Raw genomic sequence first — 18,024 nt, 5'->3', positions numbered from 1 at the left:
CATGGTCACACTGGTACAGCCTGGGGGGTTTGCCTTCCTCTGTAGCAGGGGTGCAGCCCTTGGCCTAGGATCTCTTGAGCATATACCAACGACATCTCACAGAAGCAGGACACTGACTGCCTGGTTCCTTTGCCTTACCCACAGCAGGTTGGGGCACAAGGCCTGCACTGTGTTAGCAATGACAACAGCCTTATGCCAAGTTTAGAGGAGGCTTATATAGGGTGGTTAGGACAAGGGTGATGCTGCCTCAGGAGGAACTAGGCAACACGACCTCCAGAGGCTCCTCACAGCCCTGCTCCCCTGACTGTGGGGAGCCTTGGTACTGCCCCATGCAGGGGATGATGCCTGTTGCACATGAAGGCACCTTCCCATGTCACCCTACTATGGTAGTCCTTGTGACACATCTTGTTATGAGAGCGGTCAGCCCCAAGACCCCTCAGCTGAGACAGGGCTCCAGTACTAACCCAGACTGAAGAGAGCTAGCAAAATCCCTCTTACAAATGCCTTCGCCTCTCCCCCTTTAAATCCTCTCGATGACATCACCCGCGGCGTGACGTTAGCAAGGCGCATGCGCATGAAAAGCCGGTATACTCCTTACGTCATCCCCAACCATCTACTTCCGAGTCGTAGCTGTCACTCCCCTGTTTCCGGGTGGGGGCTCAGCCTGGTGGGGGAAGGGGCTGCGGGATTTTTTTCTCACTGGATTCGGAGAGAGAAGCGCGCATGCGCGAGCCGCTGAGCCTGAGTTCGCTGCTGGCGCAGCTCGGGGGTCACTTCCGGCTGCGGGGGGCGCTCGGGGTCTGCATCCGGGTCGCGGGTGGCTTCCGGCTGGTGGCGGTCGCGGCTCCGCTCCGTGAGTACGGGCGGGCGGCCGGGTGGGGCCCGGGGTGGGAGCCAGCGGGGGACGGAGCTCCCGGGGGAGCGGGACCAGGGGCTGCGGGAGGGAGCAGGAGGCAACGTCCCCGTCCGGCTCCAGTCGCGGTCCTTCTGGGCTCAGAAGCTGCTTGCGTTGGTGCTGGACTTAAACTGCATCCCCCCGCGGGGCCGGGCCTGTTGCTGCGTCGAGACCAGTAGCGCGCACCGGCTGGGAAGAACTGCGGGTCGCTCCGGGTTCCCGGGCAGCACTGGGTTTCCATCTGGGCTTCCTCTGAAAAATGCCTCGTTAAAACAGCTCCAGAGCAGCCTTCGCCGGTGGCAGAAATGGCTGCAGGGAGGCTTTTCTGTGGAGTGCGGGATTTTTTTTTCTGCCTGGCTGCTTTTGAGACCTTGTGTGTAAAGTCAGACCTTGCAGACTTATCCGAAACAGCAGCTTGTGTTGTGGGACAGAAGTGATAGCCTTCCTTAAACGCCGGCTTTCAGCAGCTGGCCTGCTGTAGCAAGAGTAGCTGAGGGAGGGATGCCACTACTCTTGCTGAGACAGAAAGCCGTGAAGGTGGCACTTCTTGTAAGGAAAAAAACACACCCGAATACCCGCCAGCAAGGCTTCTTCAGATTTGTTTGGAACTGGATTTTAATACTTTAGAGGAAATGGTTGTCGTTGAATAATGGTTGCACATGCATGTTTCTTGCGCCTTTTTTTTTTTATCTTCATTTTTCAGCTGGGCTTTCTTAACCACAAAAAAAAAAAATGTTTGGGAATGTTAAGTGTTTTCCTATGTTCAGTGCAATTCTGTAGCTTTTTTAAGTGTACGGCAAAATCTTTAGAGATGAAAATCCTTTTTATCCCACATACAATGTGGCTACTTCGACCATCATCTTTATGTTTTCCTCATGTTGCTGTGACCGTATGTTCACTCCTGTCTTACCTTGGGGTAACTGAATCTCTCCGGCACATCTACCCTTTGATTTACCTGCCATGACTTTTACTGAAGGGACTAGATTTAGATGTTTTTTCTTTACGTCCACTGGACACTGAGCTAAGATCACCACCATTCACTATGTATTCGCCACCATTTGCTAGGTCAGAGATCAGCCATGAGACATTAAAATCTTGTAAGTAACTTGCAGTGAAAGGGCTTTGTATTTTGATGAATTCTCTTGAGCTACCACTATTCTTACAGCTGTATTAATCAAGGCCGAGTTGTGTACAGTACTTACCAGGCACTCTAATCAGCAATGTTGAAAGTAAACTGTTACCACCTAACACCTATGGGAACCCACCCCATGATTAGCAAACTGGTTGAGATGAGTGTGAACTCCCAGAAACTGTAAGTGTTAACAGGCAAAACAGATGCTCTTGAAAGCTGCCGTCTGTTGTCGTCTTTAATATTTTGATTTGCAGCCATGTTTTTAGTGAACCCTGGCACATCCACAAGTGGCAAGCTGTAATTGGAGCTGGAGGTGGCTATGAAAGTCACAGTGCCTGAGGTCTTTATGAAAGACCCCTGAACCCCCCCTTTTTTTTCCTTCAGAGGATGTTTTGTCTTGCCAAACAAAGCTGGTTCATCATAGTTCTCTCAAAAACAGAAGAGTTAAAGCATTCAGCTCCCTACCAGTGTCAGCTTGTTCCCCATCGTAAATGGTACAGTTTGCTGTGAATGAAGTAAACAATTTCCCTTTGGAGTTGTCCTGTAGCCTAATTGTCGTTGTTTTTAATTGAGTAACAGAATTCTGCTGCTTTTCTTTCTGTAAAGACCAAGGTAGTTACTGATGGCAGTAACTTTTAATATGTAGTGGAGAAGTTCACCTTTCTCAATTCTTCAGGCTGACTGCAAACCCAGGAAGACAACACTATGTTAGTTTACATGTGCCTCAGTTGGGAGATTATGCTTGTAAAAGTAAAGATTAGACCTGTATGTTGATTAAAAATGAAAGCTTAGATTATGTTGGATCTGATGTCCAGACCACAAATACAGCAGGTTATCCATGTGCAGTCTGCACACTTGGACATCTGTGCTTCAGGGATTTAGTTAAATAGCACTTTGTAAGTCGGGGGAAAGAGCTCTTTTGTGCAGGAGACCTTAATTCAGTGAAGCCAAAGCGCAAATGTCAGTTCCCAGGTAAAAGCCATAAATGATTCGTTTGCGCTATGCTAACATTATCTTTCAAAGAAAGCAGCAGCACCAACTTTTTGGCCTTTGGATACAAGTGCCAGTTGCAGAATAAAACCTTGGCTGTACCAATCAATGCCCGCTCTTCCTGTTAAGCTGTATAGGCACTGTTCCACCGTTGTGAGAGATGTTTAGGTAGTTACAGCCCGGTGGCAGATTAGACTCTACGTAGCTGGCTGAGTTTGTATGAAAGGCATGAATAGAAGGGATAAGGCTGACGGTCTCTCCAGTGCATGGATCAGCATCCTGCAGCTATAGAGAAACACGGGAGTGATTTGAAGTTAAGCAGACAGACATCCTCTGCATTCTGTCTTGCAACATTTCCTCTGCAGCCAAAGTAAAACAATTTTTCTCTTCATGCAACTTTACTAAGACTCTCAAAAGTCTCCAGTGTGTTCACAGTACCTAGGCCCTTTAGTCAGTAAACCATTGTGTTCTGATGAGTAGGACCCTGAAGGCATCCCAGCTGCCTCTTTACAGGCTGAGGCTGCATCCAGTTAGCTTGGGCACAACTGGGAACATCTGTATATTACTTGGAAGGGTGCTCCAGGGAGAACAAGAGGCTTGTGTCCACATTCACAGAAAGTTGAAGGGCCTGTGGTTGGAGTCCTCTGCTATGTGAACTATTTCCTAGACTTTAAGCGTATGCTAGTACAGATGGTGTGACTTCTCTCTTGTGTTTTTGTTTTTTATTTCAGAAGAATTGCTGTTACTGAGGACTCCAAGTGCCAGATAACCAGCCTGCTCCAGAGTAACCATGAAAGAGGCAAGGTAGCTGCCCAAGAGTGAACCACAATCGTATTTCGATGGATACAAAACACAAAGACGATTTATTTAGGAAATATGTACAGTTCCACGAATCCAAACTGAATGCCTCTGATAAGCAGTGTCCTATTAATGATGAATATCTGCGAGTGGCAGCATCAGCCTTGCTCTGCCTTCCCAAAATCGATCCCTATTATAGATTCCGGTTGATAAAATTTTATGAGATGGCTGAAAACTCCCTCAGATCTCTGAAATCTTCAAGTTTACATTCTCTCCATAGTGCATTCAGTATGCTGGAGACAGTTGGGATTAATGTCTTTCTTTATCCCTGGAAAAAGGAATTCAAAACTATTAAGGTAAGAACCTTGCTGGAGAGTAGCAATAGAAGAGAATGATTTGCCGTGTGAATAGCTAGACCTCTGATTTTACTCTCAAATAGTATAGTAGGTGTATAGATAAATAATAAACAGATGTATTAGAAAACTGTAGATTGAATGGAGTAGATTTTAATGAAAGGTACCATAGAGGCAACGGAGCCTGAAGGCCTCTGTGTCCAAACTGCAGCTACAACATGGGCATAATTGTTGTGACACTGTTCTCACGCTGCCCTATCAATGTGTTCTGGCTTTGACCTGGAAGACGCTTCCTCCAGGATGAGGGAGTTGTTGATTTGTACGTGCACTTGGTGTTTGCACCTGCTGTTAACTTGGCACAATGTAATTTTAATAGTGAAGTGTGCTTTGTGTCATTAAGGACAGCTCTTGCTGCTGTTTCTCTCCTGGTTCCCCAGGAACTTGTTTCATACTAACTGACATGCTTCCACAGGAGGATTTCTTTAAGAATGTCTCTTATCCTACTTGCATGGAAGTCTGGGTTTAATAGCCTTTCAAATTCTTCATCTGTGGTAGAGTCTTTGGCTGATGCTAGAATATATTTTTTTAAATAATGTAAATAGCAAAGATACTTGCATGTTGCTTAGCTTAGACCAGTTGTTCTCAGCTAGGGTGCTAGAGCACCATAGGGTGCCATCAGATCCTATGAAGGGTGCCATGAGGTGCGAGGAGATGAGCCTAAGCTTTGCTTATCTGCTTATCCCTGTCTAGGCAGTCCCCTACCCATACTGCCCAGCCCCTGTGTAGGGAGGTAAGCACTATAATATATAAATTCATTTTTGACATTGGGTGCCACTCAATTCATACAAATTGTGGAGTGGTGCCTTGAATCCAGTGAAGGTTGCCTTGAGTCCAGAAATGTTAAGGACCACTGACATAGCCAGTGCGAACTAGTTTGCTTCTTTTTTTTTTTTGTGTTCCAGTTGTAGATGTGGCACTGTTTATTCTATGAGCGCTGCAGGTGGATTTTTAAAATATAAAGCTTTTCTTCTTTTTAAATTCTAAACTGACATTGCCCCTCAACTTGCATTGTACAACATACCCATTTAGTGTACTGTTTGAATACCAATGGAGGCCATCAATGGGACCTCCCCTTTACATTCTTAGGGGAAGCTTTTCCAAAATAGTGAAGCGCTCCATAGATCTTCTTCCACATTGTACTTCAGTTTTAACTTGTGAGCTCTTGGCTATTCCAACCCTAGGAATCTCTTCGAGATGTTATCGATAGTGATCCTTGTACACAATGGGCACATCTACATGCACAACTAATGTGAAGCAACAAATTCTGGCACACATCGCACCAGGGTTTATTACTCCCAGGCCCTGGGACTGCAGCACATTGAGCTGGGTCAGAGCAGCTTCTCTGACCTGGCTCACTATGCTGTGGAGGGGCTGGTTGGGACATAAGGGTGCTCCAGTGTGGAGCTAGCTGGCAGGCAGTCCCTACACTGAAGCACCCGTGTGCCCCACCCAGCTCCATCAGTATCTACATGTGTGTTGCAGCACCGTAAATAATGCTGCCAGAGGAAAGTACTTGTATTTACAAGTACTAACCTATGGAAGAGTTAATTAGTTTACGGTGGCCTAATAGGGCTGCAAATGTAGGTGCAGAGACTTTACTGCAGAGCTGATTAGCTCCACAGTAAACCTCATGTAGATGTGCCCACTGAGTACTTATTTATTCCTGGTTGTGCTCCAAGATAAGATTTTGAATGTTGGTCAGAATACACCTTTCAACTGTACTCGACTGCAAGGGACATTACTTACTGGAACCATATGTTCACTCATCCCACACAGACTTTGTGTTATCTCTGCTTTTTTCTGCTGTAAATTTTTGACAGAAAAGATAACTGAGATTAAAGAGAATCTGGAAGCTACTTGCCAAATCAAATGCTAAACTGAAGTTGAGGCAGCTATTGACAGTGCTGAAAGTTGCTGTTTGCTCTGCTCTGGCAGCGAGACTGTTAACCTTCTGTTACATCTTGGCTCAGAATGTATTTTGGGGTTTTGAAGGGTAGCTTTTTGAAATGATCTAATTATGACTCCCTTAGCTCTGTGGTGTGGTGGTCTGATTTCAAACTATAGGCAAAATTAAAGTTCTTGTGACTGTTTTACTTGCTGGCATTAAGCAGGAAGTCCAGTTGTCCTGAGCTAAGAGTTTTTGGAGCCAGTGTCTTACAGATCACATTGACAGTGGGTTGCCATGTCTTTTATTCCTTAATTGTAGCACTACTGAAAGTGGACTAGGCAAAAATTTGTTGGGTTTCTCAGACTGGGGAGTCCAGTAGCCTTCCCTTCTCATCTGAGACCCATTATACCTGGGACAGCCAAGGTGTGAATTATTGTTAGAGCTGCAACATGCACTCCTCCCTGTAGATTTGCTTTCCAAACATAAACTTTTATTTTATTTATTTATTTTTAAATTCAGCAGCCTATGGTTTCAAAGAAAGCCTTTGAAATGTAAGTGGCATAAGCCAATTAAGGGTTCTCATCTTAAATCTTCAAACAGCCTGGAACACTGGCTGACAAGTTTTTTGGGTAGACGTGAGATATATTTTATTAAACTAACTAAATAGTTGGAAAAATTACTGTTTGCAAGCTTGTGGGAACAGGGAGAGTCCGCTGGTGTGTTCTGGTGTAGAATAGAAGCCAATATGCCAAATTCAGGTCTGTGAAAATGTAAATATGTGGCAGTGAGGATCAGAGGGAATGGGAGACAATAGGTATGAGACAGGTGGGTGGGGAAGGGGGAATGTTGAACTGGTGACAGAACATAGCTGGTAAAATGCAGACAGGTTACCTGGGGTTATTAGATGGGAGGCAGGTTATAATGTGCCATAAATCAAATGTCTATATTTAGTCCAGACCAGGTTCTTTGGGTAAACCCAATATCTTTCATTAGACCAGCTATTTATATTTAGCCCATGATTTTTTTGTTTGTTTTTTTTTTTTGTACCCAGTAGATTTAATAAATGAAGTTCATAGGCTTGTCTGTGAACGGTGTTTTGTAAATTCCCTTTGAGGATTAGAAAGTGCCACATGCTTGCATTTTCACAGACCTGCATTTTGCATATTGGCTTCTATTTTACCCAAGAGAACAAATAAAACACCAGCAGATTTCCCCTATGCCTGAAGAACGGTGTTTGTGCCAGAAAGCTTGCAAAGAACAATTTTTCCAGCTGTTTAGTTGGTCTAAGAAAAGATATCGCATCTATCCAAAGAACCTTGTCTGCCTTTGTCTTTAGATCAATATGGCTATAACCAACAACCCTAAAGCATGAAACACTAGCTGAAATATGTGCCAGCTCCATTATGTTCACTATCCTTCAATTTGAATTATGATAAGAATTCAAATTATTTCATGGCTGATACCTTTAGCAGAAACTTTCAGTTAACTCTCAATCTTGTGTTCCCAGTTTTTGCGCAGTGTCCTGAGTGCCAAAATTCTCAGCCATTTCCTACCCAGCTTTTGAAACCTCCATCTTTTCCCTTGATAACTTTTACATTGTAGTCCTTTGTTAACCCATACACCATTTCTGCTCTGCTAAAAATTGGAAACTTGGTGCTAGTTTCATTTAAACCGAAACAGGAAGATACTGTATGGATGAAGTTTCATCAAATCCCTCCCTTTTTTTGCTTTTTGGAGTTGCCTGGTGTAAAGTATCATGTTTTATTATTGCTAGTGTGATACAGCTCCCATCACTCAAGCATCTGCATATCTTGTTTACCATTGAATTGTTAACCTAATGTTTCTCTCTTCTGTTCTCTTCTTTTCTTTTTCCCCTCCGTCAGACCTACACAGGACCCTTTGTTTATTATGTAAAGTCAACATTAATTGAAGAGGATGTAAGACAGATTCTGAACTACATGGGGTATGTCCAAGAACTGGGAACAGCATATAAGCTCAGAGAGCAGGTTGATACCATCCAGGTGAAAATGGTTTCATTTGAACTCTTTTTAGCCAAAATAGAATGTGAACAGCTGCTCAAAATTCACTTACAAGTGAAGGATAAAGGTTATTTGGAGCTTGACATCGTAAATGAACGGAAAAATAGCAATGAAGATGTTAGAAGCTGCTCTGAAACAATGAGACGGCGTGCAGAATGCAAAGAAAACTTGAATACTTCCATGGCACGAATGGTACTTCAGAAATCGGCTAGTGAAAGGGCCTCCTCTAAAGATTATTTTAAGCCAAAAGTGACCAAGCCTTCTAAATCAGTGGACACATACGACAGTTACTGGGAAAGTAAGAAGCCCCCTCTGATGAGTTCACATAGTCTCAGAAAAGACCCAATTTTGGTGGATGCTGAAGATGACATTAAAGATGAAATAATTCGCCCATCTCCGTCTCTTCTTGCAATGTCAAGCTCACTGCATGGGTGTTCAGATGACTTCTTGACAACTTCATCTCATCCTAATGGCATGTTAAGAACAAACGTTGCATACAGCTCCTATTTTTCTCCTCAAGACGACTTAGATTTATATACTGATCCTGATGCCAGAAGTATGTTAAATTTTAAAAGACAGGAAACGCCTAAACCTGATGTATGGGTAATAAGAAATGATGTCAACCCCATTTACCACAAACGTACCCATCTAGCCAAAGAGACAGCTTCCCTCAAGTGCCAAAATTGTGGCTTATCTTGTGGCAGTTCTGTGTGTCAAAAATGTGACAATCTGTTTAACACTAGGCAGGAATATCCAGCGGTGAAACAAAGCAGCTACTCGATCAAAACAATGCCAAGTGATGGCTTATCTCCTGCATCTGCTTTGAGAGAGAAAACTCAGTACACACCACAGACTCAGAGTCAAGAGAGAGCTGCTCAACTAAGTTCAAAATCCAAATCTTCAGGCACCTTGCGCTGTGGTTTTTGTAACCGATTGGGAGCTGCAAACACATGCACATTCTGTTCAAAAGTCTCATGTGACGCTTGCCTCAATGCTTATTTTTATGACCCATGCTGTAGAAAAAGTGAGCTCCACAAATTCATGCCTAATAATCAGTTAAACTATAAATCAGCCCAGATGCCCCATCTTGTTTATAGATAGACTTGAACAACCTGTGTCTGGGGGGGAGGGGCAAAAGGGCTAACAATTAATTTTTCTGACTCTACAGTAAGAAACATTATACTGACCTCTCTCTGTAAAACATGTGCCCCAGTATCTGGAAATACATTTCAGTGATTATCGGTGCCAGGTTGTGTTTTTGTGGCTTCAGTGCTACAAAACCATTAGAGTTCATGCTGCTATCATTTATGTGACTCTTAACTAATTACTGCTTTACATCTTACAAGGGGGAGAAGAGCACATTTTTCCTTTTAAATCTTGGCAGCTGTTGCACTTTAACAAAGTGACATTACACCTTTGTATTACATTTGTAGTCGTCATTTTGCCCACATACAGTTGCATAAGGATAGACAAGGACTAAGGAATTAAGATCTGCATTTTCAGTGGATTATGAATCTACTGCCTGTTTTGAGTACAAAGTCAAAATGGTCCAGAAATATTTGCTAATGACTTTGTATGCCAAAAGGGACTCTCTTCTTTGGCTGCATTTCCTGAGCTCGAAAATGTAAACACCAGGACATCTCCTTTTGTCTTATTTCTTTCTTCTCCCCTTCTTCCCCAAGATGTTTATCTCGCTTATACAATTTGGATTTGAACAGTATGTGCTTTATTTTCTAGTGTTGCCAATACCATCCTACTGGTTTTTACTGTGTGGTATTTTAAAAAGGTGAATCTGTATATGTGTCACTTAAATTATGCCTGGAGTGTTGTCTTTCTGGATGAAAACTGAGTTTATTCACTTTGTCACACATGTATTAAATCCCGTTCTTTGCACTGTACATAGGTGATTTGAAAACAGTTTATTTTTTAATAAATATATTCAATATGTTGAGTTCTTAAGTGGTAAAATCATTATATAACTATGAAGTCTCTCTGGGTTATTTGTTCAGGTGACTTTTTTTTTTTTACTTGTACTGTACTTCACAGCTTATTACAGTCACTGTGGCAGACTGCTGTTATTGACTTTTTTTTTTTACTTGTACTGTACTTCACAGCTTATTACAGTCACTGTGGCAGACTGCTGTTATTGACTCAGAAAGAGTTCATTGTTTTGTTTGCCTTTTTTTAGACCTGTAGTTCTTACTTGGGCAAGACTCCCACTAAGTTAACTGCAGTCTTGTCTAAGGGCTGTAGGATTTTGGCTCGGAGTACATATTCTCTTCCATTTATGCTTATGGGAGTTGAGTGGGTTAGAAAATACTTGCACCTACCTCCAATGCAAAGTCTGTAGCCTGGCTCAGGAGGTGAGGGCGGTGACCCATTAAAAAAACAAAACAGATGTAGCTTGGGTGATTTCCATGACAGTAAATCTGCACATGAATTGAATAGTTGAACTTATTTGAAATACCAAAACAGCTCTAGTCTTGGATTGCACTTTCTTGTGTTAAGTATGGTACAATATGACCCAAAGCCCATTTAAACTACACCTTTTCATGAACTGAATTTAGCCTTATGTTCAAAGGAAAGCTGCCAGATCCGCTTAACTTATTCTTTTCCATAAAGACAAACTGATCAAGGCAAAACATTGGGCGACTCAGTTTGAGCTTTGTAGTTAAAAGTTGGAAATCCTCTAATGACAGTAAATTTAAATAATCCACTGTGCACTGAAATCATACACTTTTTTTTTGGACATTGTAAGAATCTGTGCTTTTAAATTTAAATGTCCATTGGACCCTTTACATGATGGAAACATGCATGAATGATTGGTTGCAATTTTTTAAATATTGTTGTTATTGCTGTTTAATTCTTTTACTGGCTGAGAGTTGGGGGGTGGGGAGAGGGGCAAAGAGTGTAAGAGCTAATATACTTTAGCCATAACTGAGTGTCAAAAGCATGATGGAAATGAGGCAAACCCTGGGTTTCATGAAAAGCTGAGAATAACAAGCTACTGTATAGCTTGTACTTAATTTAAAGAGAACGAATGGCACATGATTAACTATCAGGAGACTTGTAGAAATTGAATGACTGCAACTAAACAATGCTATAGGCAAGTACTATCTTGCTGATTCTGAAGGTTAGGGTAAATACTGCTTAGGAGAATGATTTCAAGATTTTTCAAAATCTTGTATGGCTTTTTTAATAAATATATAAATATATATATGTGTATATATACTAGAACACATGTAGATATAGTATGTATATAATGCAAAATTTAAAATGGTTTTACTATTAAAATACCTTCTGTAAGGGTGGCGCCCATTTCAATAGTTTTGTTTCTAGACATCTTTCTGACCTGTCATGCCTGTTTGGCTGCTATCCAGTGTATCTCCTAACCCACTACTTCTGTTTCCATATTGCTATTCGCACTACAGTAAATAACTAAAACTGTGATGCCACGTAACTTATACAGTGAACATAGCAGGGACTATATTTGCTTTGAAAAAGGAAAAGTCCTGTGTATATATGTCATGGAACACTGTAGTACAAAATTGTGTTGAATTCAAATGATACCATGCTCTATTTTTTGTGTATCTTACTGTATGAGGTTGCTGTGATTGAGACAGTAAAATATATGCTAATTTAAAATGCAGGTGTTTTGCATCTGATTTCTGCTTTTAAAAAGTCTTTGCTTCAGAGGAATTTAAAAATAGAGGCCTTTATGAAGACAGCCTTTTCTTGAAATTGAGCATATTTAAAATATCTTTCCCATCCAAAGTATCTTGTGGGCAAACTCTGTGAGTGCATGTCAACGTTGAATTGCAACTTCATGAAATTGAGTGCCTTTCTCATGAAATGCAGATTTCTCTTTTTTGTGTGCGTGTGCGAGTCCTAGCAGCATGACTTGATCCATGATGTGAGGTGGTTGTGTTTAAGTTGTGGCAAAAAGTATGCAGTTATCAAGGTGATGTGGGACTCGCAGAGCAGATTTTGGTATGTACGGTGCTGGGCTAACCGAAGGAACTTACCACCTTCACTCTGATATTTCCCTGCAAAGGATTTAATACACACTTCTTTTAAATCAGCTTCATAGTATAAGCATGTGTTGCATCTCATTTGTAGAAGGCATGTGGTACTATTAGTGTGCTTCTTGGCAGGCTCATTGAGGCTACTGGCTGTATCCTACTAGCTTCAGAGCAACGATATTTGCCAAATTCCAGGTGACTGACATTAGGCTTGCACACACTTTAAAACTGTTATAGGAATATTTAAACTATTAGAGGCTCAAACCTACAAACCCTCTGTTCTCCAGATCCATTGGAGGTGTCTTGCTGTACCAGATATGGGCCTGGGAAAGGCAGGCCAAAGAAGCAGAACTGTGATGCATTCCTGCTGAAGGGGAGGGAGGGGCATGGAGGGACAGGGTCCTCCTATCTGCCTTTGCATTTTTAGTACCAATTTATTTCCAGTACAAATCTCTCACTAATTTATTATCTACATTTCTGGTTGTGTTTCTCATTGTCACTGCTTCCTCTAGTACCTGAATAAGTTTAAAGGGACGTGGCAGTTTGAATCAAATGCAATCTGAACTTCTAAGTTCTGTGGGAGATTGTCGCTGGATTTTAACCACCTGCACTATGCATCATTACCCCTTGAGAAGAAGAGACTGAGCTTTCCAGGAACTTTTTTTTTCTTAAAAGGTACTGATCTTATCTCTGGTGCTCCTACTGTTGACAGTACGTTGAGCCTGTGTGGGTAAGGCAGATGAGTGGGAGTGAAAAGAAATCAAGGCAACGTGCTAAATGTGATTCATTCTTGATATCAGAGAGAGTTGGAGTAGGCCTTTAGCTACCGCAGTAATGGACATGTTAAGCTGCAAGAGTCGGGCTAAGAATGCTCCAGGCCATTTTTGACTGACAGTCCTTACTTGGCTCTGAAAGGTGGGATTTTGTTATCTTTCTTGCAAAAGGTCACCTCAAGCTTAAGGTGAGGGTGAGGCTTAATTTTCAGAAAGATTTAACTTGAACACACTGCTCATCTCTTCCTTGTTGCATACCGTCCATCTCCACTAGGGCTGTAGCTAACCTGAAAACATTCTTTTCCTGCCAGTCTCTTCTATATGAAAATCTAGGAGGCAGAGGCAATTAACTTCTTGTGCATCTGTGCTTCAGCATCACGGCAGCGCATGTCCTGTTCTGAGTTGGCAAAGTAGTCTGATGCAGTACACAGGGGCAAGAGGTCAAAAGGGTAAGATGGAAAACCTGGATGAGGCTTCATGAAAACCTGGATGAGGCTTTGCAGATTGGTGAGGAGGAGACTGGTAAAAATAAGGAGCAGCTGCTTCATTGGCTAGGCTCAAAACCGGTTTCCAAGCACACTCGCATGGAAAGCAATAGCAACATGTCTCCATGTTTTGTGCATGCACTGTGCCCAGCTCTGGGATCCTAATCCAGGTTGTTGAGGTTTGGATGCTACTGTGAAGCATCTAAGGCACGGGCAGGCAATTATTTTGGGCAGAGGGCCACTTACTGAGTTTTGGCAAGCCATTGAGGGCTGCATGACGGGCAGTCTAGGGCAGATTAATATTCATTTTCTAAATTTTTTAGAGGCCCTGCAGGCTGGATAGAATGGCCTGGCAGGCTGCATTTTGCCCACCCCTGATCTAAGGGCTACATATGTAGGTGCTATGGAGCAAGCAGGTAGCCTATGTACTAAAGTCAGGGAAGCAACAAAACAAACAAAAAGGCCATCCATGAGCACAGGAAGAAATCAAGTCTTGATGTGGAACTGTGTGCACGACACTCTTGTTCCCATCTTCCCAGCCTGTATTGTAGTGATTTATATAAATTATTTTAGTTTCAGGAGGTTATATAACCTAACAGAGGCATCTACTTGTGCACTTTTCCTTTCTTGAAGTCTGTCTTATGCAAGGCGGGGAGGCTGATGTAAAAATGAAACCATCTACTTCAGTGCTGCTCTAATTTTTACCATAACAAAGGGCTTTGTTTTTGCATTTCACATGTTCAGAATCTGGAGGATGCCAAAGCCCACATCAGAGTTGGTTCAAGGTATGTAAGAGTATTACTGTATCTAGTCCAATGCTTCTTAGTTACTTACAGCAGCCTTTCCTGGCTGCAGAGAGTCCTAGTTTCATACTGGTGGTACTCCTGCAATCTTGACCTATAAAATGAATGTTTTCTGTAGCTGGACTATCAATCAAAGCAAGTCTTGCTTTAAGATGGGGAGATGAGCCTTCTTCTGAGTTAGGCTACTGTTCAGTTAAAAAAAAAAAAAAAAAAAATTCCTTGCATCTGGTTCTTGGTTGGTTTCATGCTTGAAGGCAGTATAAAAATCCCCTTACTTTCAGTGCTGAAGATCAAGCCTGTAGTAGGTGGTGTAACAGCTTGAGTGTTACAGCTGCTGCTGCACTTGTGAATGGTGGGGGCTGATATGTTCAGTGCTTTAGAAATCGAAGTGTGACAGTTGTTCTAACCAGAGGAGACTCTTTCCTTTAAAGAATCCTCTCCCTTCCTTTCCCCCAGCTCAGGATGAAACATCACCCTCCCTCTGCTATCTTGTTCACATTCCTCTGTATGCAGCAAGCATCAATTCAACTACTCTACCCAAGATTCCCATATCACACCAACATTTTGTTGAGTAATTCCTGAGGTGCTACCTTTCCGAGCAGGGACGAGATTGCACATTTTACCATTGTGCCACATGACACAAATGCTACCTTCTGGTTTACTTTCAAATTAAGCAAAACTATGTGCTTCAGTAGTGACCTAAGTGTGAATTATTACCAATGGTATGTGTAAACCAAAGCCCTCTAATTAACTGTTAATCAAAACAGTTGCTACCAAGCAGCATGTCTAAAAGTGACAGTTTGTTTGCATGACTCACTGTAATTACATGTAGTCAGGGTGATTCTTCAGTGTAAATGTGTGACAGGAGAGAATCGACCTCCATTAAAACTCTGCTCCCTACTCATGCAGTCTGACACTAATGTACCTTCCAGCCCCTCCCAAGAGCGGTGCTATCGGTTCACCTCTGGAAGACAGCACGCTTCATGTAGGATGCTGTTACGAAAAAGCATTCAAACAAATAGAATGAAGATTGGTATGAGTTTTCAGAGCATGTAATAGGAAAAGTACATGCCAAAGGCAGGGTAGATTATATACAGCAAGCACAAGTTTTTGTGGGTTGAAGCTCACTTTATCAGAGGCACAATTGTACATACCACCATTTAGGTTTAGTCCACATTCAAAGATAACAGCATGTTATCTGGCTGCCCCAGGAGGAAACAGCAGCCTTAGCCAGAAATCCTTCAATAGTTGACTGCTAAAATGTATGGAAAATCTCCAACTCCCATGTATGTTGTGTGTGCATAAGGGTCTGTATACACACAATATAGATGCTGCTGAAGGGAAAGAGAGCATAAGGAACTGCAGGCTACTATAAACTCTATGCTTCATGAGACCAGGACTTTATGACCTATCTAAACCTGTAATCAGATGTTAAATGAATACTTGTGTTTAAAACAGGGTGCAGCACTTTTCAGGAGTAGTGATGTGCATGAACTGCAGAACCTGAGTGAGCTTTCCCTAACCTACCCCTGCTCTGCTATTGGTGGTGTGCTCTCCTCCCCAGCGCTAAGGGGACAGCTGTATCCTCACCATGGCTACAGAGCCAGGACCAGCCAGTTGCACCCTAACAGAGATCCAGTGAACACTCCTGTAAATTCTGTGCAATTTTGCCAAACGCTCAGTTCCACCACTTCCTCTTGGAAAACTGCCCTCGCAGCAGCCTGGGAATGTTGCCCACATTCTTGCGTTGCTCATTCAATCCAGCACTCAACATTGAGATTTGATATCAAAAGGGAAGTGCCACTTCCAGTTCTTTTTATGCCATAGGTTCCATCAAAAGACAAGATACTGTTGGAATATCTTTTTTACTAGAATATACAAGAAGAAATGGGGTTCTGTGGCCTTGGGCATTTGGCCCAAAGGCCTTGGCTGCCTTTCAGCCATCTTGGCAGAAAGCAGGGAACTGAAAGGACTATGGAGATTGATTTAACCTCTGGCTTTTAGAGGGCTGCTGCAGATCAGGTTTGGAACAGCTTTGCTCTTACCTGCTCTGAATTATAAGGATCTACTGGGTGCTGTGATTATGACATCTTATATCAGGACTCTATTCACTTGCATTCTTTTTTGTCCACTGGTTTCCAAGCCTAGGCTGGCAGCCACACCATGCATGCAAGCATCTGCATATGTATTTCCTCCTCTGGTTTCTTGTGAAGTCATATGAAGTAGCTATAGATGGCACTCTGGTATCAGCTATTATTTGTGCTCAGCACTCTTCACGCTGAAACTATACAACACTGATCTGGGGGAATAGATTTATTTCTGGCCAGTTTCTGAAAGATCCATTTACCTACAGCTTCTGAAGTGAAGTCAATGTCAGATGGACCATGCCTTAAGGCTGGAAAGCAGAGAAATGGATAAAAATGATAGCACAGGCAAACAAAAACTAATGGAGGAGGAAAAGGAAAAACACCATTTAAAGTCTATATCTAATTGCACAGAGGGGGTTTTTCCACCCATGAGGATTCTGTGATACCCAAGACACCGGTTTTATAGGTTGACACTAGAGGTCACAACATGGGATCCTCATCTGCCCTCAATGCTTAGGGTTACAGTCCACCCCGAGGTGCTTCTGGGCAGATTTAGGAAGCAATAGTAACCAGACCCACTGGGTTCAGTAACTGGGGTCCTTCTGCTCCCTGACCCTTCTAAGATCCCCACTGAAGATTTCCAGCCTACATTTGCAAAAGGTATTGGTGTAACTTAGGCAGCTAAACAGAAGAATAGCCTTCAAGCCTGTGGTGTTTAGTATGAAGATTTCTCTCATTTAAAGACTCTCTTAACACAGAGAGCATGACAAATTCACCGAGGTGTGTTGTACAGTGAGCATTCTGAGCTGTTAATTAAGACACTGGTGTCCCCTATTAACAAACTTTGCTTGTAAGGGGGAGAGGGAGATTGCAGATGACCTGATGCAAGTACCTGGGCTCTAACATCTTTGCAGTAAGTTTGTTCCCAGTGTAATTCTGTTGTCTCAACCAGGTGAAATTCCCTCTTAGAACCATAGACAAGTAGGGCTGGAAAGAACCTTTGGGGGTCATCTAGTCCAATCCCCTGCCTGAGGCAGGATCATCCCTATCAAAACCACTCTTTGTCTAACTGAATACAAAACCAGACAGTCAAACACCACAAGCACAAGCCCTAGCACCCTAACCTGCCACAGGTCAGGCAGTGGGACAGTGGTGGCCAGGGTCCTGCTGCTGCAAGAATGGTCAAAATACACTCAAGAGATCCAAAGACAGCCATTACCCCACCAGAAAGGAAGCCAAAACCCCCCAGAGACTCTACTAGTCTTAACTGTGGGGCAAAATTCCTACCTTACCCCAAATATGGCAATCTCTCTTCACTCAGGGTCAGATTGAAGACCGTTTTGTAGCTACTGTGTAAAGGATAAGCATCTACAGTAGCCTACCTATCCTTGTAGTCTGGTTTGTGGGTGTGTGTCCATCCCCCCAACCTGGTGACCCCAACAAGCAAAGGTGAGCCCATCACCACATCCTGACAACAACATCACTCCACTCACAGAACAACTGTATGTAAATGGTAGCAAAGGAGCACATTTACTCACCCCATCCAGCAGTTCTCCCCTCAGGTACCTTTTTCAGTCAAGTGACCCACTAAAGCAAGACTCTACCACAGACTTGCTAGACTATCTTGGGCAAATCACTTTAACTATGCACTTCGGTTTCCCCATCTATAGAACAGGAGATTGTAATTACCTTGCAGCAG

At 42.7% G+C, this 18,024-nt stretch overlaps 1 protein-coding gene across 1 annotated transcript; it reads left to right on the top strand.

The window, feature by feature from the left end:
- Positions 1-750: 750 nt before the first annotated feature.
- On the top strand, positions 751-10,137 carry SPATA2 (spermatogenesis associated 2). Its single transcript, XM_019548113.1, has 3 exons — positions 751-853; positions 3,749-4,171; positions 8,000-10,137. The coding sequence occupies exons 2-3, from the start codon at positions 3,857-3,859 to the stop codon at positions 9,254-9,256; spliced, it is 1,572 nt and encodes a 523-aa protein (XP_019403658.1). The 5' UTR covers positions 751-853; positions 3,749-3,856; the 3' UTR covers positions 9,257-10,137.
- Positions 10,138-18,024: the final 7,887 nt, after the last annotated feature.

Source organism: Crocodylus porosus, unplaced genomic scaffold (genome assembly GCF_001723895.1).
Source record: "Crocodylus porosus isolate Cpor-Errol unplaced genomic scaffold, CroPor_comp1, whole genome shotgun sequence".
In the NCBI taxonomy this organism is placed as follows: Eukaryota; Metazoa; Chordata; order Crocodylia; family Crocodylidae; genus Crocodylus; species Crocodylus porosus.
The sequence above is the reverse complement of the archived record's forward strand: the minus strand, read 5'-3'. Positions and strand labels throughout refer to the sequence as shown.

What these genes read in the sequence shown, in the direction of transcription:
- SPATA2 (XM_019548113.1), top strand. Translation starts at nt 3,857, where the DNA reads ATGGATACAAAACACAAAGACGATTTATTTAGGAAATATGTACAGTTC. An exon ending in AGGAATTCAAAACTATTAAG is followed by an intron (nt 4,172 to 7,999) that starts GTAAGAACCTTG and finishes CCCCTCCGTCAG; the next exon opens with ACCTACACAGGACCCTTTGT.